The following is a 27332-nucleotide window of genomic DNA, read 5'->3' as shown; positions in this document are numbered from 1 at the left end:
AAATCAACTTAAAAACCTACAATAGGTGGCCGGCCAAGCATTAGTGGATTGGGCCTTGCTTTTTGCAATTTTGCAATTTTAACACCTTTTGTATCTGATTTTCTCAAAAATGCCAATTTCCTAATTCAATCATTTAAATGCCAATTCTAACTATTTAATAACTATAAATAATTATTAAATAATATTATCATTTATCATATTTATTAATTGAACCATACAAAGTATCATAATTAACAAATATGCCCCTAAAACTCTTTCTTTACAATTTCGCCCTTACTTAGTGAAAAATTCACAAATAGACATAGTCTAATTTGAGAATTATAATTGATTAATCAAAACCAATTACATGAGTCTTACAAGCAATATTATCTCAACTAGTGGGGGGACCATGGGTCTATATAACCGAGCTTCCAATAAGTAGATCAAGAATTTAGCACTAAAATTCACTAACTTATTAATTCTTCGTTGAATCCACGCATAGAACTTAGAATTGCACTCTCAGTATATAGAATGCTCTATATGTTCCACCATATAGACACATCATTAGTTATCCATTGTTATAATCCTAATGTGATCAATGATCCTCAATATGAATGATCTACACTGTAAAGGGATTAAATTACCGTTACACCCTACAATGTATTTATTCCTTAAAACACTTGACCCCGTATAAATGATATTTCAACTTATGTGAAATGAGATCTCCACCATTTATTTTCGTTTGGTCAAGCTCGAAGGAGATCATCCTTTGCTTACTATTCGCCAGATAGAAGCTATAGATTCCATGTTTATGCTAGCGCTCCCACTCAATTGCACTACCGTGTTCCCAAAATGTACGTATCACCCTGACCTAAAAGTAGGCTTAACTAACAAATCAAAGAACACGAATAGCCTTTCAAGATTGAGCCTAATCATAACAAGATTAAGATCATTTGATCTAGGATCAACTAGGCGATATTGACTTGAATAGATATTACGGTAAGTTTAATAAATCTAAGTCAAAGTTCAATATCGGTCCCTTCCGATGCATACTCCATGCATCCAACCTGAGCTTTACTTTAACCAATGTTCTGGAAAGAACATAGTATTTCTCCAAATACAAGTAAACTCTTGTTGTAGATTATCATATCAGTAAAACCCTGTGTCTGATAAATCTAGGAAACTTTATTCACATAGTCATGTTTACTTCCCAATGTGTTGATGGCACAATAAACAGGATCAAGTATGTGAAAAGGGTTTCAGATGAATTTATACATTATATAATCATGAAATAAATCATGTGAACCATGCAACATTAAATGTTATTTCTGATCTATATTAATAAGTAAATCTGATTATATTGAAATGAGTTTTATTTAGGGCATAAAACCCAACAAACTTCCACTTGCACTAATATAAAACAAAAAAGTGCGTTTCAAATAATCTCAACACCTTGATATACAAATCAAGTGTAGTAGTAGTAAACTCCTCGTAATAGGATCTGAAAAGTTGAATTAACCACAACCTTTTCTCCACTATTACTCTTCCTTTAATCACAAAATCATTGATAATGTGAAATTCCTCTCTATATGTCTACTCTCTTGGGATACTGGATTCTATATCTTTGGCAACTACTTCCACTTGCACTAATATAAAACAAAAAAGTGCGTTTTATTTAGGGCATAAAACCCAACAAACTTCCACTTGCACTAATATAAAACAAAAAAGTGCGTTTCAAATAATCTCAACACCTTGATATACAAATCAAGTGTAGTAGTAGTAAACTCCTCGTAATAGGATCTGAAAAGTTGAATTAACCACAACCTTTTCTCCACTATTACTCTTCCTTTAATCACAAAATCATTGATAATGTGAAATTCCTCTCTATATGTCTACTCTCTTGGGATACTGGATTCTATATCTTTGGCAACTACATTTGGTTAATCAGGAAATTAACACTAGTAGTTTAAGGCAATTTGGAATGATGCCAAAAATGTATAGAACTTTCCTTAGACTGAATAAGTACCTTTCCTGCAACCTTAACATTCAGTCCCTCTCTGGTAGACCTAGAGACTTCAGATAGGTTTTTACACTTCTCCAAAATCACTATTCCACCCCCACAGTAACCACCATCTTATCAGAAATATTTACTAGCACATAGGCAAATTTCGAAATCTGATATGGTGTAGTCTAAGAGTTTTAAACACACTCTTATAGACTAACATATAGTTCCTCTTCTTAATCTTAAGATTTACTTGATTGTCTTCCAATGTTCTTCTCCTGGATTAATCTACCTACTCATTACTCCCACTCAACAGCAGGTGTCTGGTCTAAGGAATACAAAAGCATATCTAAGACCTCTCACTGTTGATATAAGGAATTCTTTCATGGCTTTATCTTTTCTGGAATAGTTGAGACTTTTCCTTAGATAAATAAAATCTATGTCTAAGAAGTTGTGAAGCTTCTATAGATTGCCATTAGAAAGAAAATGCTTCAGCATCTTACTAAAGTAAGTTGCTTGCATTAGAGTAAGTAATTACCAGGTGTACCACAAGCCATAGGTTTAGATAAACTCAAACCTATAATACTAGGAACAGGAAGTTTTGTTAAGTCCATTGAATGGACTTATAAACGAAAATTTCCTTTTATGTCCTTGTAATAGAAAACTTTAGGTTACTCCATGTGAATGGATTAAACCATAGTTCTATTGGCTTTCTTCTTAGTTTCTTATCTTGACAATCCATTACTTGTTTAAACTCACAATGGATTTTAATCACTAGTGTCTCCCAAGTCATAAGAAGGTGAGTTCCTAGAAACTCTCCCACTACGACAAGGCACCGTGAATTATGTCTAAGAAAACTAAATGGTATTGATCTCTTCGGTTGTGACAAGACAACAGAGGCAGTGGGATCATCATATGTTATATAAGATGATAGAACACTTTTGGAATCAAGAATTAAATATCTCCTTTATTTGCTACTTGTTTTTCAGACTTAGTCATTTTCTTAGAAAAGTAGTATTTGTTTGAACAAACACTTTCTTATCTATTGACAATGGGATGGTCCACCCCTAATCACTTAGAAAAGCTAACAAACCATGGTTAATGGTTCTAGCTTTTCTTAAGATTTTGATTAGGTCATCCATGAATCTAGTAATGATTTATATTAAGTACCCAACCATTACATCATTCTGAAATTGTATCACCATAAAAGGAATTAGGCAACGACTAGTAACTAATCATCAACATGCAACTCGAAATTTTTGGGGAGGTAAGTTTGGATATAATTCAAAAATCAATTTAATGATCTTTGAACTGCATATCTACTAACTATTTCTCCACCCCTATCAGTTCGCAAGATCTTTAACCACTTACCTTAATGGTTTTAACCATTGCTAGAAATTAATGAAATTTTTCAAACATTTCAAATTTCTTGCTAAAAGGTATAATCTAGAGTTTTCGTTTGAAGAATACAACGAAAAACTCATATCCACCCCTGAATGTACATTCATCTGCGAATGAGATGAACTACTTTCAGTGGATATAGGCATATTAACTCTTTGCAGAGATTGATCTTGTCAAATCCACTATGAACAAGATACAAATGCCATAGATTAAAAAAAAAAAAAAGTGGTAGTGTCTATGATGACATAGGTTTAGTAACATCAAAGAGTTCTTAGAATAGTGCAAGTGGATCCTGGTCACAGAATATTTAACTCATATTCCATACAGTTTGTATCCATTAATAGAAGATGGATATTAAACACTTGAGAAAGTGTAACTGTATTGTATTCTGGAAATAGAAATATAAGAATATTTCTGTTTGGATTCTAAAATTAAAGTCAAAGACTTAAATTTATACCAAATATTATGAGTAATTGGACCACCACTACTAATAGAAACTCTAAGTCAGATTTGCCCATACAAGTAGGAGATTTCTAAGATTGAGGATTTATATCAATTGGGAATAGAATTTCGGGATTATAATCATATGCGTCATTTAATTTCTTAAGAGAAAATATAATGACATGAAATGATTTATAGACCATTCATCCAATGGAGCTAATTCGAAATGAATAAGCTAAGAGGAATTAGGATAATTTCGTTTATAAATAAGAATCCAACGATGCTTCGATTAGCGAAAGACAAAGTAATCTTATTTATGTAATCTTCTTGTTTCATATCGTAAAAATACTAGTCTAAGGTGTCATCAATTGATGAACAGCTAGATGTCGCATATACAATATTTATCTTTCGAGATCTAACACTATTATGAATGTCTAATGGTGAAAATCCACTAGGGATTTATCTCATTAGATAAACAAGCCAAGTTAGACCAACAATGAAGATTCGAAATTAAACTACAACTTAATAACAGAAAATAACATGGTTCAATATAAATTCATACACAATTCAGAAATTATAAACATATAGCAAGTAGGAATGACAAGTGAAAATACTAAAACTTACAATCCTAAATAATTTCCAAGGTTTTCAACAAACTGATATCAGTGTCCCGTTTAGGCGAGAGTCAAAGCTACCATTCATTGAATAGAGTTGTCAGCTCGTCTAAAATGTTAAACATTCTAGCAACCTTTTATTCGATCAAGATTGGAATTCACCGTTGTCCCGTTTAGGCGAGAGTCAAGGCAATTCTATCTTATGAGCTTCCACCATTGTTTCATAATTTGCAAGTCAAGTATGGTCGCCACCATTAGGGTGATCCATACCATACAAAACACTTACAAACTACTTATCATGCGAGGTTAAACGGTGCGAAATTGCTAATGAACGTTTCTCCATTAGGGAGGATTACTCACTAAAACAAACGCGGTGTAAAATCCACAATGGAGATCGAATGTCTTAATAATAAAGCTCATTATTTAAAAAAAGAGTTGTATTTTCTTTGATTCTCTTTATTTATTCTATTTATTTTAAATATATATTTATTTGATTAAAATTTCCAATTTAGAATGAAAAATTCTAAATATAAATTTTAATTTAATATTTATAAATTTTACTTAGATGGTTATGAAAATAACATGAATTATTTCCATCTTAGTAATAATTTCCAATAAATATTTAGAAAAATACCAATTTAAGTTGTTACAAAATTAATTTAAATTAATTTACAACTCAAATTTAATTTTCTATAAATATATATTGCATTTCGAAAAATTAAAGTATATAGGAATATAATTTTCGAAAGAATGCATATTAAAATAAAAAAATAAATCCTGGAAAAATTATTCTAATTTAATGTTGGCCCAAAATTAATTAATAAAATTAATTTACAACAAAAAATATAATTTTCCTATTTAATTAAATATATATAAGAAAAACATCAAATATTTAAGTATGATGATTAAAATCAACTTAAATATTAATTTTCTTTTTAATTAAATACACTAGAAAAATACTTCAAGCAAAAATATCATCGATCTAGATTTTCCTTTGACTAATTAATTCAATTTCTAATAATATACTTTAATTCAATTTATTTTAAATTAATCAATAAATGAAAAAATCATTGATTTAAGTTGATCCAAGAATTAATTAAAATAAATAATTAATTTACAACTTAATCTATTTTTCAAGATAAAATTCGAAATTCTAGCATTTAAGAAATGCAATTTCGAAAATTGATTAATAAAATAAAGAAAAAATATATTTTGAAAATTATTTAAATTTAGTTGAAAAAATAAATTTCAACTAAAAATAATTTTCTATTTAATTAAATGTCATGAAAAAGAAATATTTAAGTATGATGATAAAAATCAACTTAGATATTTAATTTTTCAAATTGATTAAATGTATTAAATTCAAGAAATAAATAATTAAGTGTAGAGAAGGCTTAATTATTAATCTCTAGTTTAATACTAGGAAAAAATATACTTAAAATAAATTGTACCAAAATTAATTATTTAAATAATTAATTTCACAATTTATAATATTTTCCTATTTTAATATTAGAAATAATAAGTAGTCTAGAAATAACTATCTAGAAAATATCTTATTTGACTAAGTATCTTTTCCACAAAATTTGAAAAAATATCTAATTTAAGTTGTATTAGAAAAAATCTAAAACTTAAATATTTTTCAAATTTAAATTTAATTAAATATCAAAAATTAAGTTGTAACCACTTAATTTAAAAATATTCCATTTTAAGTTAATATTCGAAAAGATATTAACTTAAAAAATATCTAAAGAATCTCAATAACCAATGCCTAAAATTCCTCAACTTAATTTTGAAATTTGAAATTCAAAAGATATTCAGATTTAAGTTGGTTAGTTGTAGATAACTAAATATCAACTTAAATAAGAATATTTAATGAAAAATTTAAATTAAGTTCCAGAAAGAATCTAGATGGTTGTAATTCTATATTTAATTAAATACAAGAAAATGCATATAGTTTAGCTTAGAATAAAAAATTCTTTAAACTATATTTTTCTTAAATTAATTTCAAAATAAATGAAATTAATTATGTTGCTAATCAATTTTATTAGGTTAAACTAGTGTAATTAACCTAGTACAGTTGTTCAAATCAAGCAAATGGGCCTTCACAATTGGGGTGGTTCATGTGAGGGGGTGCTGAGTTCAGTATGTCGTACCCACTTCTATGGCTCCCAACTCTCACACAAGGCCCAAAAGAGAGGAATTTAACCTTAATAAGAACAACTGTTATTAATTGAATAAGCCCAATAACTAAATGGGCCTAAATAAATTCTATCAAGAACTATGATAATTTATTTTAGCAACATTAACCTATATGCATCTATAATAAAATTAAACACATAGGCTCACACAGGCACACTTTGGATGGGTCCTATCATGTTGCTAGGTCATACACAGATGAAAGAAGATTGTAAATTATACCTGTTACAAATTATTATCTTGACCAAGGGAGCCATCAGATCATTAGATCTGGCAAAAAGTAACCATGGCTATTTGCAATCAAGTAATAATAGGTTTTGAAAACTTACACATAAGCTAAAACACATACTCCTGCAACAAGGTTAGCTGGATAGTTGGATGTAGGATTTATTTAATTTTAAATTAAATAATTAATTTCGAAATAATTAATTAAATAATAAAAAAAAATTCGAAAAATTTAAAAAAATTTTGAAAAATTCGAATTTTTCTTTTTTTAAAAAAAATAAATTTAAAATTAAACCTACAATTTTTGAAAAATTAGGTTTCAACCAACCTAAATATCATTTCAAAAATTTGCTAACTACTTTTAAATTTTAAATGTTATTTTATAAATAAAAATTAAATAAAAAATTAGAAAAGATAAATAAATATCTTTTTCAAATTTTAAATGTAATTTAAATAAATAAAATAACAAAATTTAAAAAATTAGCAAAATATCTTATATCATTTAAAAATTACATGATTATAAATATCTTATTTTTAAATTTAAAATAAGATAAGATATAATCAAATTTTAAAATAAGATAGATATTTTAAGCAAGAAGATAGATACTAATTCTATTCAAATTCAAATTACACTAATATCTTGAATTAAATTTAAAAAATATTAAATTAATTCAAAATGATAATTAGAATTGAATTAGGAATAGTAATAGTATAAATACAAAACTATACCGAAAATCGGAAGTTAATTCCATGAAAAAGCATGAAAAATCGAAGAAAAACAAAAAAATTGTGAGTTGTTCGGACAGATTTGCGATCGCATGAAAATATCAGCACAGCCCCGATTTTTTCAAATCTTCAAAAAATCATAACTAATTCAAATAAAATCCAAATTAAGTTCTGTAAAAGGCTAACTTGCTTAATTTTTTCCATACTATCCAATAAAAATAATTCCAGAGATAAAATTGCAATTATTTTTCACGAAAGTTTTACAAACATCAATCAATCATCAAATAACACTCAATACAACATGATACCATCCAAAGAACATACAAACAATCGTTTTAAAGTCCAAATTTCTTGCAAGTAAATCAATTACCATGGCTCTGAGGCCAGTTTTTCTGAATCAGAAGAAGTATTTTTCCAAATACAAGTAAACTCTTGTTGTAGATTATCATATCAGTAAAACCCTGTGTCTGATAAATCTAGGAAACTTTATTCACATAGTCATGTTTACTTCCCAATGTGTTGACGGCACAATAAACAGGATCAATTATGTGAAAAGGGTTTCAGATGAATTTATATAATCATGAAATAAATCATGTGAACCATGCAACATTAAATGTTATTTCTGATCTATATTAATATGTAAATCTGATTATATTGAAATGAGTTTTATTTAGGGCATAAAACCCAACAAATACCCCAATCCAAATGCTCAAGAAGGGATTCATGTTTCCACGTGAATCGGTTACCTGCAAAAGGTAAAGGTGAAAGATTGTACTTAGAAACAAAGTGTTGGAAATTATGAATAGCATGGAAAGGGGTAAGCAATTACTATTACAATCATTGTGCCCCAGGTAGTCATTGAAATCCCCCAAAATGAACCAAGGGCTGAAAGGAGCAACATCAAACAATCGGTCCAAAAGGGTCCATGAAGCATTTTTGTCGTTAATATAAGGGGATCCATAGTAACAAGACAAGTGATAATTTATATTGCTATTAATGGAAATATTACAATCAATATGATGCATACAGTATGACAAAGTATGGACATTGACGACATCATTCCAAAAAAGTAACAAACCACCGCTAAACCATTTCTTGGCACCTCAAAGACATTAACAAAATATTGTCTAGCCTTAGTTAAGAAACTAGAATTACCAGCTAGCTTAGTTTCTATAACAAAAAAGACCTGAGGTTGTGATACTTGGCAAGAAGTGAGAAATTATGGAATGCTCGGGAACTCCCTAATCCGCGAGCATTCCAACTTATGATACTCATTTTTCTAGGCGGGGTTGCTTAGCAACATCCGCCTGTTCATCATTGTCAGACATGGTAGGGACCACAGCAAAGTCGGAATTAGAAGCCCTAACTCGCTTTAGCGTGCTCCTAACAGAAGAGCCCACCTGGCAGGTGTGACGGGTGTAAGATCTCTTATTCTTGGTGGTGGCAGTGCTTGTGGGAGCTCTTGGCTGAGTTGGCTAGGGGTTGATGGAAAGATTCCTGGAAACTTTAGGGAACATAGGAGCTTTATCTTTGGATGAGGAAGTAACAACAATGGGTACACTAATAGGATTGGAAGGTATGGGACAGGTAACCTGAGTGGAAAAGGGGTTGTTAAGGACAGTATTAGGTGTGGAAGATGGTGTAGTGGTGGTATCATGGACCAGGGTTGTGGGAGGAAAAGCGGCAGGGACATTAGCAAGTGTGGTATTGGCAATGCTTTGGATGAGGAATTGATCAACAGCCTCTTGAAGGCCTTGGCTAGAGACATTAGAGAGATTTGGTTATTCCTCAAACGGGATTGAATTCGAAAGCTCGAAAATGCTCTGATAGTAGATCGATTTGGCAGGGGCTCTAAGCGCTTCCTTGTAACTCAAAGGAGGGAGGTAAAAGTGGGTGTCACAATGACGAAGGAAACTATTACACTTAGTCTGTATTCCTTCATAAAGAAACTTTAGCCACTTGGTAATGGCGAGTTTCTTAAAACGGACGTTCATACTTCTATGAAGAGGTTTAGTGGTGTCGAGTAAAACTCTAATCCTCATGAAAGGAGTGACAGGATCATAGAGGGAGGATAGGTGCACCTCGATGAGATCCCCGATGTTATCAGCAACAAATTGGGCGAGGCCATAGGATATAGAGCCAAAGGGAATATAATGAACTTGAACCCAAAGTGGGATAAACAGAGTTGGCTGGGTAAGATGGTATCTAACCGTCAGGGATAGCAAAGATCATTAAGGAACGATCAAAGTGCCAGGGTTGTCCCTCCATAACCCTTCTACGGTCACCTTCGCATCAAAAGCGAACCATAAACATTCCAGAGTGATATTCGGAGAAGGTGAAAGGGCAACGGGCCACACAGGCCTCTTTCATGGCGTTACAAATCCAGTCAGGCTTAAGGGGTTTGGTAGACAATATTTTAACAACCAGACAAAAAGAATCTGTTTGAGGTTCAGCGTGAATAGAGACGTGATCGAAGTCATGGATCAACGCCTCCTTGGTAGTGAGTTAGATGGAATGGTTGGGATCATCAAAGAGTATTCATTGTGGAAGACATGCAAAGTGGGAGAATAACAGAGGACAAATGGAATAAAGGGGCAAAAACAGGGATAGTAAAGCACCTGAACTGCCAGCATGACCTTAAATAGAAAAAAATGCAGAGAGAATACATGGAAGCGAAAGTATGAAAAAGCTGGAGAGGGGCTAGATCAATCATAGCCATCACTAGTCCGTGTCTACGTCTGCAGAAAATCGCGATGATGGTTCGAATCCACCTGAAAATGGCGATGGAGAGTAAATGATAGATTTGATCTCATGGAAGAGTATAGACAATGGTTCTCTGGGAGTGCATTAAATGGAGTTCTCGGTTTTGAAGAGGAGTGTTGAGCATTGAATGTTTTGTAATGATTGGCAAAACACATTGATGAAGGTAAGACAAAGAGTTGAGATGGTAGGTATGCATCACCAAGGAAGATTGGGAGGACTGGAAGAATCAGAGAAAGAGGGAAGAGGTCCCTAGAAAGTTCCACAGCTGGTATTTGCTCCCATATGTGAGAGTTTTCTTAGTTTGATGTTGATTTGCAAGACTTTAACAATTATCTCACTTGTAAGTATTACTTTTCAAAAGGGTCAAATTGTGACCACTTATGGATAATACATGTGTGTCACAGGTTAACGCTCGGGTTGTGACAAATCAAATTTCAATTGTATTATTAGTTAATTGCATATATATATCCTCATTATTGGTATATAAGACCAGCACTAATCACACCGACGCCCTTCTCTGATCATTGGTGGACAAGTTTTTATTAAAATAATATATTTGTGTCTCTATATATATAAAAGATCGACAACTATTATTCAACTCATAAAAGATGGCTTCAAAACTAGTAATAATAATTATTGGGTGGTGGCTATGGCTGCAGGCACTAAGAGCAAGCCCACAAACCAAGCTGTTGAAAGAAGCATGCAGCCCGTATAATGCCACAGACTTTGCTGATTTCTTCTCCAATCTGAACGCCACTCTCTCCGATCTCGGGGCTCAGATTCGAGAGGGAGATAAGTGGTTTGCAACGGCGCAGCAGGCACGGGGATCAGACCCTGTCTATGCCATGGCACAGTGCAGGAACTACCTCTCGAGTGCCGACTGCGCCGCTTGCTTTGCAGCTGCGGAGAAACAAATCCACAATTGCTCTGCTGCCAATGGTGCTCGTATCATATACGATGGCTGCTTTCTCAGGTAAAACATCATTACACACATAATTAACTAGAAATATATACCATATCATTTATTATTCTTTATACAAATTAATATCGGATTTATATATGTGAGATTTAGGAAAAATACTAACCATAATAGTTTTCTAATATTATCATACAAATTGTTAAGTAAATATGTTATATTTTAAATTTTATATTGGCATATTACAGTTGTAAGATAAGATGTGATATTATTATTATTATTATTATTATTATTATTATTATTATTATTATTATGTGAAGTAGTATTAGTAATTTAAGTGGTAGCTAGTTAGTTTTTTTTTTTTTTTTTTTTTTTTTTTTTGAGATTGGATGCATTCATCAAATATTTTTTCTTAAAATGTATTGATTTGATTCGAACCACTAGTCTACCCCCATAGAGCATGGTTTTTTTAATGTCATCCAGAGAAAAAGCAGAGGAACTTAAGACAGAGAGAAATATGGAAAATAATGAATTTTTGTATTGATTGTCTTGAATGAATATACAGCAGTGTAATAGTTACATATATATAGTGCAAAGGGAATAAGAAAAACCCTAACAGAAAAGATTCCTTTGCCATATGATTGGCTCCTAAAATATTGGAGAATACACAATTCTAGATAATTCTAGAAGAATAGAGGACAGCTGTGACAAAGGGGAATATTCAGGTGTGGTCACTGTCATTATTTTTAACAGGCTCCCTCAAGTTTGGCGTGGGTTGAGAGACCACGACAAGCTTGTTCTTCAAGTAGTTGAACTGGCCTATCGAAGTGGCCTTTGTGAACACATCTGCTGTTTGTTCAGAGGTAGGGATGAAGCGCACTTCGACCAGCCCTTGATTGATCATGTTGCGGATGTAATGAACATCGACTTCTATGTGTTTTGTCCTGCTGTGAAAGACCGGATTTGAGGATAGCTGCTTTGCCCCAGCGTTGTCACACCATATTACAGCAGGAGTTTTATGAGGCAGATTGAGTTCTTTGAACATTGAGTGCAGCCAAGCAATTTCTGTGGCAGTCTGAGATAAAGCACGATACTCCGCTTCTGTTGATGATCTTGCCACAGCCTTTTGTTTTTTGGAGCACCAAGTGACTAGGTTCCCTCCTAAATAAACACAGTATTCGGTAGTCGATTTTCTGTCGTCGATGGAGCCAGCCCAATCGGCGTCACTGAAGCATTCAATGGACCATTGTTGTGCTGGTTTGAAGATGAGACCTTGGCCGATAGTACCTTTTAGATATCGCAGTAGTCTTTTACACACATGCCAGTGGCGTTGAGTTGGTTTGTGCATAAATTGGCTCAACTTATTAACTGTGAATGCAATATCGGGGCGACTGAGTGTGAGGTATTGCAATCCGCCAATAACACTTCGATAAAATGATGGTTGGTCAAACGGTTTGCTATCATCGATGCTTAACTTGACACCTTGAGAGATTGGTGTTGGGCTTGATTTACACTGCAGCATATTGGTTCTTTTTAGAAGATCAGTCGTGTATTTGGCTTGGGAGAGATGTATTCCATAGGCCCCTCGAGTGATCTCAAAACCGAGGAAGTAGTTGATGGAGCCGAGAGTTTTGAGAGAGAAGAACTGCTGCAGTTGCTGAATGATGGAGTGTACTTTACCGGCGTGACTGCCAGTGAGGAGGATGTCGTCGACATAGACCAGTAAATATAGTTCGACTCCGGATGTACGGTAGTAAAAGAGAGATGGATCGGAGATGGAATGTTGAAACCCAAGGGCGAGAAGTACTTGTGTGAGCCGGTCAAACCAAGCACGCGGAGCTTGACGGAGGCCGTAAAGGGCCTTGTTTAGCTTGCAAACGTGGTTAGGATGAGCGGAGTCGATGTAGCCAAGGGGTTGTGACATATAGACAGTTTCGGAGAGGGTTCCATTAAGGAAAGCGTTGTCAATGTCGACTTGTTGGATGTCCCACTTGTTGGTGGCAGCAAGGGTAAGTATAACCCGGATGGTGGAGCTTTTGACAACGGGACTAAATGTTTCAAAGAAATCGATCCCGGGTTGTTGTTGGAATCCCTTGGCAACAAGACGCGCTTTCAAGCGTTGGACCGTGCCATCCGCATTTAACTTGATGCGAAAGAGCCACCGATTGTCGATGACGCTCATGTTGGGAGTCCGAGGAACAAGAGTCCAAGTGTTGTTCCGTTTAAGAGCAAAATATTCTGTATCCATAGCACTCTTCCACCTTGGATTTTTTAAAGCAGCAGCCACATTGTTTGGTTCAGATTCTGTCAAAAAAGCAAGAGGTGAAGGAGAGAAGGCAGTGAACACACGAGGCTTGTGAATGCCGGCTTTGGCCCGTGTGATCATAGGATGAGAGGGATGTGGTGGGGCTGGAGGAGGGATGGTTGAGTGACTAGGTGATGAAGTTGATATGTTGGGTGAGATGGGAGGACAAACCTGTGGTGGGAGAGTTGGGTAGGATGGAGTAGTGTATGGTGTAGAGGGACTGTTGGGGGACATGGGCTGGTGTGATGTAGTCAAAGGAGTCGAGGGGCACACTTCTTGACTTGGAGAGCAATGAGTTGTATCAGCGGTAACTCCAGGCGAATGTTCGGTGGGGAGATAAGGTAACCATTGTGGAAACTGACTAGGAGTAAGTGTTGAATCCGTGTGTGCTGAAGGGTAGTTAAAACCGTGAGCAAAAGGAAATTCGTGTTCATTAAATGAGACACTACTTGCAATATAGACTCTACCCGAACTATGGAGACACAAGTAGCCTTTGTGTCGAGGGCTATACCCGATGAATACACATTTTTCAGATCGAAATTGTAGCTTGTTGGAGTTATAAGGCCGGAGGTATGGATAACAAGCACAACCAAAAACTTTTAGAAATTTGAGATTTGGGGTTAGGCCAAAAAATTTTTGGATAGGACTTTTGTAGTGTAGGACCGGGGTGGCTAAGTGATTAATGAGAAATGTGGCGGTTTGGAAAGCTTCCCACCAAAATCTTTGTGGCATGCTTGAGTGTGCTAGGAGAGTAAGACCGGTTTCGACAATGTGCCGATGCTTACGTTCGGCACGGCCATTTTGTTGGTGTGTGTGTGGGCAAGGGTGTCGAAAATGAACTCCTAAACCGGTGAGATGCGGAGCAAATTTTCTGTACTCACCACCCCAATCCGTTTGGACGGTTTTGATGGTGGTAGAGAGTTGCCGCTCGACAAGGGCTTGAAAGTGCTTAAAGACAGTAATAGCTTCCGATTTAGTTTTAAGGGGATAAATCCAAGTGTAACGGCTGAAATCATCTATAAAATGGATGTAATATCGGTAACCATGGCGGGATAAAATGGGTGATGGCCCCCAAATATCCGAGTGTATAAGATCGAGTGCATGTTTAGACTCTTTCGGAGAGAGAGCATAGTTTTTGTGATGAGCCTTGCCTAATTGGCAGCTAGAACAGAAATGTGCTTTAGATGATAAAGGTTTCTTTTCATTAACTAACACATGTTTGAGTACATTAAGAGACGGGTGGCCTAGCCTAAGGTGCCATAAGTTGGACTCATCGACAGACGCTTGAAAACAAGTGGAAACAGACTCGATATTGGGACAACTACTTGACTGATTATTTTTATACTCTTGCGAGGCAAGATAGGTGGACTTGGGATGTGGCGGAGTGGACAGCTGATACAACCCATTGCTAACCGTCCCTTGAAGTAGAACCTTCTTCGAATCCTTGTCCTTCAAAACACATGAGTTAGAGTAGAATTTAGCATAGGCATTGTTATCTTTTGTGAGTTGTGAAACACTTAAGAGATTTTTAGCAATGTTGGGCACACAGAGAATGTTATTTAGTTTGACAGGTTGAGAATAAACATGGGATTGAATGACAGAATTTCCAATATGAGTAATAGGGAGAGATTGGCCATTACCTACGGTGACTTGGGTCTTACCATTGTACTCGGCTTGAGTTTGTAGGTTTGCCGAGTTGTCAGTCATGTGGTTTGTGGCTCCGCTGTCGACATACCAATTGGTATCGTCATTTTGTGGCTGTCCAAAGTTAGCCAAGAAGGCTTGCTGTCCATTGCCATTGTTGGAAGTGGTTTGATTGGAGTGATTTGTGCCGCTGTTGGGATTTTGAGCAACAAAGGACACATCAAATCTGTGATAGCATTTTGAAGCTGGATGGCCTGGTTTGTTACACAGTTGGCACACAACACGACTTTGGTTGTTGCCACGGCCACGACCCCTTCCACGGCCACGTTGATTGGTGGATCTGCCAGAGTTTGAGGGAGGAAAGTTTCTTCTACCTCGATTAGCATAGTTGGCAGAGGGTGCAACAAGATCTGCAGTGGCGGTATTGAGTTGTTCTATTCGCATCTCTTGGCTTTGCAAGAGGAACTGGACCTCTGAAATAGTGATGCGGTCTCCTCGAGAGGTGAGGTTAACGACCACCGAGTCATACTCCGGACCTAATCCTCCGAGGATATAGAGAATGAGATCGTCATCATTGAAAGTTTGTCCAGCAGCGGTGAGGCTATCGGCAATGGATTTCATTTTGAGGACATAGTCATGGATCGACAGAGATCCTTTTTTTAAGGACTGTAGTTGAAATCGGAGCTGTAAGATGCGAGCTCGGGATTGTGTAGTGAACAGATTTTCAAGTAGCAGCCACAGTTCTGCAGACACACGACAACGAAGAACATGGCCTAACATGGCCTCTGTGATAGAATTAAGTAACCAACTTAAAATAGCTTGATCAGTACGAATCCATACAGTATAGAAAGGGTTAACCTGTTGTGGAGCGTCTGGGTTGTTTTCGACAGGGCCATCGATGAACTGCGGCGGACATAATCTGGTTCCGAAGATAAATCCGTCAAGGTCATGTGCACGAACGGCAGGGATGACCTGAGAGCGCCAGTAGGCATAGTTGTCACGGTCAAGACGGATTGTGATAGGCGCCAGGGGTTGAAGTAAAGGTGCTGGAATGACCGGAGCTGGTGCGACTGGGGCCGGAGCTGGAGGCTGAGCGTCGACGGCTGTAGTTCGTGCACCACTGACTGAAGAGTCTCCTTGGGATGCCATTTTTGCTCTGATACCAAGAGAAAAAGCAGAGGAACTTAAGACAGAGAGAAATATGGAAAATAATGAATTTTTGTATTGATTGTCTTGAATGAATATACAGCAGTGTAATAGTTACATATATATAGTGCAAAGGGAATAAGAAAAACCCTAACAGAAAAGATTCCTTTGCCATATGATTGGCTCCTAAAATATTGGAGAATACACAATTCTAGATAATTCTAGAAGAATAGAGGACAGCTGTGACAAAGGGGAATATTCAGGTGTGGTCACTGTCATTATTTTTAACACATCCCATATTAATATTATTTTATGCACTAATTTTGTTCTTATTACCCCTAATAAAAATTATTAAATAGAAAAAGATTTTTTTTAATTTTAATTTACAAATATTTTTATTATTTTTAAATATTGTTCTTGACTATTGACTAAAATAATTGAGGTCATTTTTTTTGCTGAAAAAATAATGAGGTCATTGCTTGTAGTATCTGACAATGCGATATTGTTTCCAATTATAGCTAATATTCCAAGTGAGAAGAAGAATAAAATAAATAAAACCATATCCTAAACTTTATTATTCATTAGAGAAATATCGCTATTAGTTTTTAGTACATTTTACATGTAAATATTGATATTAGTTCAAATAAATATCGGATATTAAATAATTTAATGTAATAATTTTTAAAAAATATCATTGTTTTTCTTTTTTTGATTAATAATAAAAAAAAAAAAATATCATTATTAATCAATTACAAAATAACACATCTAGAATTTACAATGTGCCAAATTCCACTAATACTGAATAGTAATATTCAATAATATCAATCCAATAAAAGACAAAAGAGTAGCAGCCGTTGAAATTGAAATATATTTATATATATATAAATATATATATATGTATTTCTACATTAGATAAAACTATATAAAAATTTGAAGTTGTGATTGCAAGAGGTTCCAGTTACATAATTAATATAACTAATTATACTTTATTGGTATATATATCATGATTACTGAAGATACTAAATCAATTATACATAGTTTTTTTTTTTTTTGAGATTTTACAAAAATACCGAATTTTAGGCAAAAGTTATAATTTTACTGTCACACGAGATTTTTCACAAAAATTCTCTATTTTTATTAAACAACCGTAAAATAACAAAACAGAATAATTAAAAATAATAGTAAAACAACTAAAAAACAACCGTAGAACAATAGTAAAAACTTAACACAATACACAATATTTTCGAAAAAAAATTCACCTCACTGTAAAAAAGAAAAAAAAAATAAAAATTTCAGTATGTGGTATAAAAACCCCTAATTTTTTTTTTTTTTGGACATAAAATCTATTATAACTAATTAGTAGCGTTTAGTTAAGAGAAATGAAAATATAAAAATAGGAAAGTTAATAAGAATGAAATATAATCAAATTTAAAATGCATAAAATAATTAATAAAAAAATTATTAAAATTTTCTCATCATACATTTGAATGATAATTCCTTCCATTTTAAAATAGATTAGTCATTCTACCAAAATAATAGAAAAATCATTTCATTGAAATGTCATTTAAATATTTCAAAATACATCTAAATAAAAAAAATAGAATAAAATTATTTTCTTTATTTCATTTCATTACCTATAACCAAACACTATTTTAATGCTTCTATCAAATCATAGGGGCTTGTAAGAAAAACGTTTGGACAGAAAAAAAAATGTATAATTATGCACACTCAAATAATTGGAAGACTCTATAGGTTGCTAAGGTCCTCTTTAGCACTTCTCTTTGTTAAATGACCATATACATTTTAAAAGAAATAAATAATACATATATTGTACAAATAGTAGAATAGAATTAGTATATGTACAGCTAGGGCAACTCTTTGTTTTTGTTTAATATTTAGTTATAACATTCTAATATTATTATAATTATCCCATTACTAATTATTAAGCAAAAACAAGCATTGCTCAAAATATAACATATGTTATCACAGTAAACATTGAGTGGGCGAGTGTTGAGAAAAACGATAAACTTCAAGTACAGCGAAATAACAAAAAAATAAAACAAGGCAATTTACTCAATTTGGTAAAACTACCAAATTCACAAAGATAGATATATTTCACTTATCACTTCAAAATTACGTGTACTCTCTATCTTAATCTCTACCCAAATCTCAATACACCATTTGTTTCTTCCTCACTCTTACCACACAACAAACTCACACACACTTTTCTTTTTACAACTCACTATTTTTCTCTACACACACATACATCTCTCTCACACAAAACACATATTTACAAAGTTACAAAACTTGGGCATCAAGACAACTTGAGGACCAAAACATTCCAAAGCTTCTTTAAGAGACTTTTTAAAACTTGGCAACTAAGACTTTTCTTTTCCCATAATTAATAATTACACAAAATAAAATTGCAACTTTATAAATATAATAAATAAATAAATAATTTGAGTCAAACTCCAACTGAAACAGAGAGAATTCTTTATATATTTTGAGTTGATTAACTTCATCAAAACAAATAAAAAAATTAGTGGATAAAATTATATATTGTATTATATAATATTTTATATTTATTATTATGTCATTTTAAATAATTTTTTATTAAATTTTAATTAACATACTCTTTTATTAAATTTCACATTTAATTTTGTATTATTATTATTATTTTATATTTTTAATAAATTATCAAGTGAACATTAACTAATATATTAAATTTTACGTTAAGATTTACAATTATGTATTAGAGCACAATAATAAAAGTTAAGTAAAAATATTATAAAATTACTTTTTGTACAAAACATAGCTCAACTTTTAAATCTCTCATTGGAAATGTCTAATAACAATAATAACATGATAAATTAAGGTACGAGGCCAATGAGTTCTTCGACCAAGCTACTGTCCAAGGCAACGTAGCAATATTCTGTGGTAAGCAAACCATACCACCCAGTGCCGAGGCCGCGGCCGCATTCACTTCCACTGTCGACGATGTCTTATTAGCTCTTCAAGCCGCGACGCCCAAGATCAATGGGTATTTCGCGGCGGAAAAGAGGCAAGTGCCTGTGAGTGTAGCAGGGGACCGAAACTTGACAGTTTATGGCGTGGCGCAATGCGCGCACACAGTGAGTAGAAGTGGCTGCCTTGATTGCCTGAAAGTGGCCTATGCCAACCTCCAACATTGCCTTCCTGACTTGGATGGTAAGGCCATCGATGCAGGCTGTTTTCTAAGGTACTCAAATGCTTCATTCTTTGATGATAATCAGACCACCAATCTAGCTCCCTACTTGAATGGTTAGTTATTTGTTTTCTTAATTAATTAACTAATGTTTTGTTTATTTTAATTATTAATAAATAATATAATTAACACTCTGTCACATAAGTCCTTAACAGAATTAACTAACTCAAGATATATAAGTCAGCTGCCATGCAAACTTAGACTTAAGTGGCTAAATTAATTACCACATTTACAATGAATTATTATTTTGACTCAGCCAAGATTAGACTATATAGGTCAACTCTTTATTTTTTTTTTTAATTTATATATATATATATATATATTACAATAATTTAAGACCAAAAAGGAAAATTAGGGGACCCACTTTTAGATAATGAATGTTGCTGTTAGATACAAACAAAACAAAGTGACGTGTTTTAAATGATTAATTGTTTTTTTTGGAGCAATTATTGAATTAAATATCTAATAGAGATTGATATTTAATTATACGACAATTATAGTGGTACCAATATAGTATCTCTTCATAATATTTCTTTTAGATAATTCAATCTGTTTTAAACTTTTTTCATATGAATCATCATCATAATTTATTGAGAAACGTTAAAAAGATTATTGGTATTTTTTTAGTATAGCGTAATAGTATTTTATAATTAATTAATAACTTAAAACTTTTAAATTCGAACTCATCACAGCTCTTTTTTTCTCATCTCACTCTCACTACTAAGTTAGCTTAGTAGCTTAAGAATTATCGGTGCATAGTATTATTTTGGTGTTATATCACCAGTTCGGCCCTGGCATATGTGCCTAGGGTCAGTGACGAAGCTAGAAATTTAGTTGAGTGAGGGCTTGAATAAATATTAAGTCAAAACTAATAAAAATAATGATAAATGTATCTTTCAAATTTTCATCTTCAACAAAATAAAATAATACTATTGACAAAAATAAAATAAAATATTGTTAATGGTATTAATTTATTTTTTAATAAAGTATTATTTTTTTTATTATTTGTATTGGACTACTTTTAAAATGGGCTTGATTAGAATAAGAGTAGGCTCATGAATCATGATTAAGATATTGAGTGAGGGCTTTTGTGAATTGGACTTTAATAAATTGAGCAAAGTGAATTAATATATGTATATATCTACATATAAAAAATTTGATGTTTATATTTGAGTGAGGGCTTTAGCCCACATATGGGCTAAAGTCCCTCCGTCCCTGCCTAGGGTCCACCTAACCTAGGGATTCAAGATTTTTGTTTTTCTTTTTTAAAATTATATATTTTTTTACTGACTTTGAAAAGTATTATATTTTTTCTAACATAAGGGCTCAAAAATAAATTTCTTTCTTGTGGTCCACTTCGTTTCATGGCCAGTCCTATATATCACTGTTGCTACAATTAAGTATTGAATCTCATATAACTTAAAGTAATAACTTTTAGGAATATCGCCAACTAATCATAAAGCATCCTTCTAACAATTTATACTAAATAGTAATACTCTAATTTTTTTTTATTTAAGCGTTTATATATTACAATCATATTTTACTTGGGACTCGAACCCAGGACCTCCAACACATACACACCCACCTATAATCACTTGAGCTAGCCTGATCACGAGGTTAGATAGTAATACTCTAATTTATTATTATATGTATTGATTATTAATAACAGGAAATAGTTCAAAAAAGAAGGTCATAATTGGAGTAGTAAGTGGTGTAGGTGCTCTAGTACTCTTCATCATACTTGGAATTTTCATTTGGTTTAAAAGATATTTCAAAAAGTCACAGCCACTTGCCAGAGGTAATAATACATACTAAACCATTAATAATACCATTTTTAATATTTATATATAATAATTTGATGTATTTATTTTCAATTTTTTTAAACAAGATTAATTCCTTAGAAATTGAATTAAGCATATTACACTCTCGTTCAGGTAACATTATTGGAAGTACGGAATTACAAGGTCCAGTAAATTTTAAGTACAATGATTTGAAACATGCAACCAAAAATTTCAGTGAACAAACTAAACTTGGCGAAGGTGGTTTTGGCGATGTTTACAAGGTGAAAATGATAACTTATAAGAGTAATTTACGGTATAAATATTTAAGTTTAAATTTCAATTGCAAATAAATACTTAAATTTAATTTTTGGCAAGTTATATTTTTAGAACTCTGTAAGTACCTAACCATTAAATATTAAGTCATTATTCACGTGTAATTTTCTTATTGGTATATTTAAATTAAATTTTTTTAAAAAAATAAAAATTTAATAACTTGGACCAATCAGGAATTGCTCAGTGACAATTTACTTAAAACTTAACCGTAGGTACTTACAAAAGTTCTAGAATTATAACTTAAGCATTATTACTGCCAAAAATTAAACTTATATATTTATTTGCAACTCGGAATTAAATTTAAGTATTTATGCCACAAATTACTCTAACTTATAAATATATGATCAATTCTTATTATAGCATTTATGATTTTTTGTTTCTTAAATTGATTGAAATTAATTAAATAAACAGGGGAGTTTGAAGAATGGAAAAATCGTAGCAGTGAAAAAACTAGCAATAGGAAAAACAGAAAGAGGAAAAGCTGATTTTGAGAGTGAAGTGAGGCTTATAAGCAATGTTCATCACCGGAATTTGGTGAGACTTCTTGGCTGTTGCAACAGTGGACCACAACTTCTTCTTGTCTACGAATACATGCCAAATAGCAGCCTTGACAGATTCTTGTTCGGTAATAATTATTATATATATATACATGCATATTACATAAATATAATTTTATCTCAACTATTATTATTACAAAATGGTAATATATATTGGAGGTTTCTTCGATAGGTGTGTGGAAAAAAATGTTAAAAGATATCAGTGGTACTTAGTATTCTTTTATGTTGAGCTGTTCATTGGACGTACATCTAATAGATTTGGACCCAATTGATTCAATCCAATTATTTATTGGATATTGGATTTTGTCATCCGATCCAATCGAATCGAATTAAGTCATTCGATTTGATCCGATTCAATGAATATATTGGATTAGATCAGTTCCAACTATTAGATGCACTGAGTGGTTTTTTATTAGATTGGATTGGATCCCTCTAATCTATTTTAGCTACCTTTTAAGTTGATTTCATTAAAAAATATATATATATATATATAAAAAATATAACTCTAACCTACATAATAAACATTAGTTTAGTCCTACCTAATTTTCATGATCTCATAATAAAACCGTTAAAAAATAAAATTTATTCAATACGCATTGAAAATTTTATTAGCATTTAGGAAGATCGGAATTAATATTTTAAAGTTAAGATTTTTCTTTCATTAATCTCATGCGTTAAATGTATATTAAATCAATTAATATATATTTTTAAATAAAATATATTAAATATATAAAATTATAAATGTATTTTAAAAATATATAAATATAATTAGATGACTATTGGATGATAATTAGATCAGTTTGATTAGTTATGCATTGGATCGGATGTCACATACAATCGATCTGATCCAATTGAATTTTCAAAATTTACATCCAATACGATCCAATTATGATTAGATATCTGATTCTATTGAATCGATTGGAATTGGATCGACCGATTGTAATTAGATTGGATGACTTTCTACACACCCTTACTCTTATATGTCAATATTAGTATTGGTCCAATTAAATATTGAGTCTCATATATTTTAATATAATAATTTTTAAAGAATATCGTTAGCTAAATACAAGACATATGTGTAGAGGTACTAGGCACTACTGATGTCCAATAGTAATGCTGGTGTGGAAAAAGACCCCATGTGGGGATGTTTGTTAGTCAATATCTCTGTTTGCCACATCATTATAAAGAAGGATAAGTGTTTTATGAGTAGAACACGTGATTATTTCTTTAGCTTTTTTCTTAAGAAAAAAATTATTACTCCTTAAATATTTTCAAAAGGATCTCTAACATAAAGATAAGATTATTATGTTTGATTTTTTTTTTTCTTTTTTCTGAAATTAAATGGTATTCCAAATCAATTTTTTCAAAGGAAAGTCAATAAAATTAGAGATTATTTCACAAATACACAAAAATAACAAAAAAATTTCAAAAATATGATTTCACGGAATTTTAAATATTACGATTTTTTTATTTTATTTACAGATATTACAGTCTTTTTATGTTGTACTCTTGTTAATTTGTTGTTGATTTTTTATTATTTGTATGCTATTTTTTGTTGTTATTTTGATTTTATTTAGATCTTATTTTCATGTTAGTTTTATGTAATTTTCTTGTTGTTCGTGTTATTTTTATAGAAAACCGTAAAAATATTAAAAAATATATATATTTAAACGTAAAAATATAATTTTTTTTTTTTACAAAAAATAGTGCTTGATGTAATTATTCCATAAAATTATCACTTTTGTCTATACCCAAAGAAAATTGCAATGATCATGAACACAATGAACTCCTCTCGAGAACACTATCTAAGAGCATTTTCAATGGTAGCTAAAAATTTACACATCATTTTTGGTACTCTTACTTTTAAAAACACTTGAATGTATAGCACTCTTTAAAAATGTTACAATTATGATCTCAACATTATTATTTAATATATATATCATAATTTTTAGCTACAATAGTTTTTTAGCTAAAAATAATGAATAACATCAATGCTACAACATAACATCCGTGCAAATTTCTAGAATGACATCCTCTTCTCTCCAATGGTATAGTATCTCAATGTTTTGCCACATAATATATCCACCTCACTAAACATCCTCTAAAATTTTACCATTAGAGATGCTCTAATTATTTCAACATTTCTAATAATCACACAAACAAAATATTAGATTAAATCACATATATTGTAGTTGTACCACCAAATTAGGGAATTGCTATTAGCTGATCCTCAACCCCATAACAATTGGTGATAGTTAGTAATTTTTTATAAAAGTTATTAAATTTAAAATATATAGGATCAGCTGCAATATTAATATTACAACACATCTCCAAAATTAGTAGTGGTAAAAGACAATTTGGGGTAAAAAAAAATAATCTGGATTATTCATCATACAATTACTCTTTCTTTTCTTGTTTATTAAATATTTATGTAAATTTGTAGGAGAGCAACGAAGTAGAAATTTAAGTTGGAGTGAAAGACATAATATAATAATGGGGACAGCAAGAGGTCTAGCTTACCTACATGAGGAATTCCATGTGTGTATAATACATAGAGACATTAAAACAAGTAACATTCTTTTAGATGATGATTTCAACCCTAGAATTGCTGATTTTGGTTTGGCAAAGCTTTTGCCTCAAGATCGATCTCATCTCAGCACCAGATTTGCAGGAACTTTGTAAGTAAATTAACTTTATTAATTATTAATTAATCCTAATTATTCAAATGATTCATGTAACTCATTATAATATTTAATTATATATATTAATTATCATCATTAGGGGATATACAGCACCTGAATATGCAATTCATGGGCAATTATCAGAAAAGGCTGATACTTATAGTTATGGTGTAGTTGTGCTTGAAATCATAAGTGGCCAAAAGAGCACTGAGATTAGAGCAGAGAGTGATTCAGATAGCCAATACCTCCTTCAACGGGTAATAATCATTAATCCTTTTTCCTAATTACATTTCATATATTATAATTAGAAAATTTGATCCATCTTTACTATTTCAGTATTTTAGGAAAAGTTTTTAGTTAATATTTTTTGTTATGGTTGTTTATTATTATTATTATTTTCTACGCATGTAAAATATATTATTTAAATACTATTTTTGATGCATAAGTGCACTTTTTTTAAAGGATGCAGCCTATAAGCTCCTAAATTATAAACTTCAAATTTGTGTACAAAAATTTCTTTTTTATAGATATTATAATGCTAAAAATATAATTCAAAGAGTCTCATTAGAAAACATGTTAATTAATTAGTTAGAAAATTTATTGGGAATATATTTTTTTATAAAATATATGTACAGGCATGGAATCTTTATGAGAATAAGAAGCACATAGAATTGGTGGATGAAAAATTGGAGGTGGATGAGTACGAAAAAGAAACAGTAAAGAAAATCATAGAGATTGCTCTTATGTGCGTCCAGTCATCCCCAGCCTTGAGGCCTACAATGTCTGAAGTTGTAGTTTTGCTAAAAACGAAGAACTACTACTCATCATCATCATCATCGATAATGGAGGAGTCTCAGCCATTGACTAGGCCTGTGTTCGTTGACGTTAGTCAAAAGTCACGAGACAATTCCACCTCTACTGCTTCATCTACTATCTCTAATGCTACTGTATCCATATCTCGAATTTCAGGTCGTTAATTGAACAACTTAGTTTCAATTAAAACTTCTTTTCTATCATCTTAAAGAGTATAAATATTTGTGAATTTGCGTAATGTTATGATAATATTTGTGACATACAAAAACATTATAAGTAAGTGTATTCGTAAATATACTACATATCATAAACTTGAATAGTCTATCTCCACTCTTTGTATGATATTGTCCTCACAGTTTTGTTGTTCATCCCTACATATCCATGATATTTGGCTATTTTTAGTCAATGTGAGACTTTGATTGCACGCCCAATAATTTTTCCCTCAAACATGGGACTACATTGCCTCCCCTGAGTTGGCTAGAATCAGAGCACACTGCCTAATTGAACACATTCACGGACATCCTAAGAGTACACCGAGGCTCATCACTTTTGTTTGGAATTTTGAGAATTCATTCACACGTGGCTAACTTTGGGACCCAGCTCTGATGCCACTTTTTGTGTTGAGATTTTATGCTCTAAATAAAATTCATTTCAATATAATCAGTTTTACTAATTAATGAAAGATCAGTATTCATTTTATGTTGCATGTTTCACATGATTTATTTCATGATTATAAGTTTAATGTATAAATTCTAAGTCCAAAATATATGGTTATTCATGATTATAATATTGTCAACACAGTGGAAGATAATCATGATTATATGTTCAAAAGTTTTGTCCCATGATTTGTCAGTACACAAGATTTATTCTGACATGATAATCAACGATAAAGTATACTTACACCTTGGATAAGTGTTATGTCCTTTTCAAGACATTGGCAAAGTATGCTAGTATTGGATGTATAGAGTATTCATCAGACTGGACCGATATTGACATTAGATAAGATATTATAAACTTACCGTAACATCGATCTAAGTCAATATCACCTAGTTGATCTTAGGTCAATAGATTTTAATCTTGATATAGTTAGGTTCGATCTGAACTACATTATTTATGTTCTTAGAGTTAAATAGTTAAAGTTGACCAATGGATCAGCCCAATACTTTCATCTTGGGAACATGGTAGTGCAATTGAGTGGGAGCGCTAATCATAGATATGGAATCTATAACTTCTATAAGTATTTAGAAGTGAAACGATGATTTCCTTTGAGCTTGTCTTAATAGAGATAAAAGATTGAGATCTCATTTTTATAATTAAATATCATTTTTAAGTAGCTAAGTATTTTAAGGATAAAATACATTGAATGGTAGAACGATAAATTTGTCCCTACTCGATGTAGATCGTCTGTAGAGGATCTTTAACTATTTAGATTATAACAATGAATAATTAATAGTGTATCTATATCTTGGAACATATAGAGTGTTCTATATAGTTAAGAGTGCAATTCTGAATCTATAGTGGAGTTAGAAGAAATTAATAAGTTAGAGAATTTACTTGGTAAATTC

The 27332-nt window shown here is 32.0% G+C and overlaps 1 protein-coding gene across 3 annotated transcripts; it reads left to right on the top strand.

Moving 5' to 3' along the window:
- Positions 1-10831: 10831 nt before the first annotated feature.
- LOC115697404 (cold-responsive protein kinase 1) lies at positions 10832-26466 on the top strand. Of its 3 annotated transcripts, XR_009688852.1 has the most exons (9): positions 10832-11320; positions 19234-19658; positions 21272-21400; positions 21537-21664; positions 22128-22341; positions 24717-24951; positions 25055-25211; positions 25590-26021; positions 26334-26466. XR_009688852.1 is itself a non-coding variant. In XM_030624387.2 (8 exons), exons 1-8 carry the CDS (start codon positions 10956-10958, stop codon positions 25929-25931), a joined length of 1995 nt encoding a protein of 664 aa, XP_030480247.1. In that variant the 5' UTR covers positions 10832-10955; the 3' UTR covers positions 25932-26466. The 3 variants fall into 3 exon arrangements, 2 of the variants coding, with proteins under 2 accessions (XP_030480247.1, XP_060974987.1); XM_030624387.2 differs by having other exon boundaries at positions 25590-26466; XM_061119004.1 differs by lacking the exon at positions 21272-21400 and having other exon boundaries at positions 25590-26466.
- Positions 26467-27332: the final 866 nt, after the last annotated feature.

This window comes from Cannabis sativa, chromosome 7 (genome assembly GCF_029168945.1).
Source record: "Cannabis sativa cultivar Pink pepper isolate KNU-18-1 chromosome 7, ASM2916894v1, whole genome shotgun sequence".
In the NCBI taxonomy this organism is placed as follows: Eukaryota; Viridiplantae; Streptophyta; class Magnoliopsida; order Rosales; family Cannabaceae; genus Cannabis; species Cannabis sativa.
The sequence above is the reverse complement of the archived record's forward strand: the minus strand, read 5'-3'. Positions and strand labels throughout refer to the sequence as shown.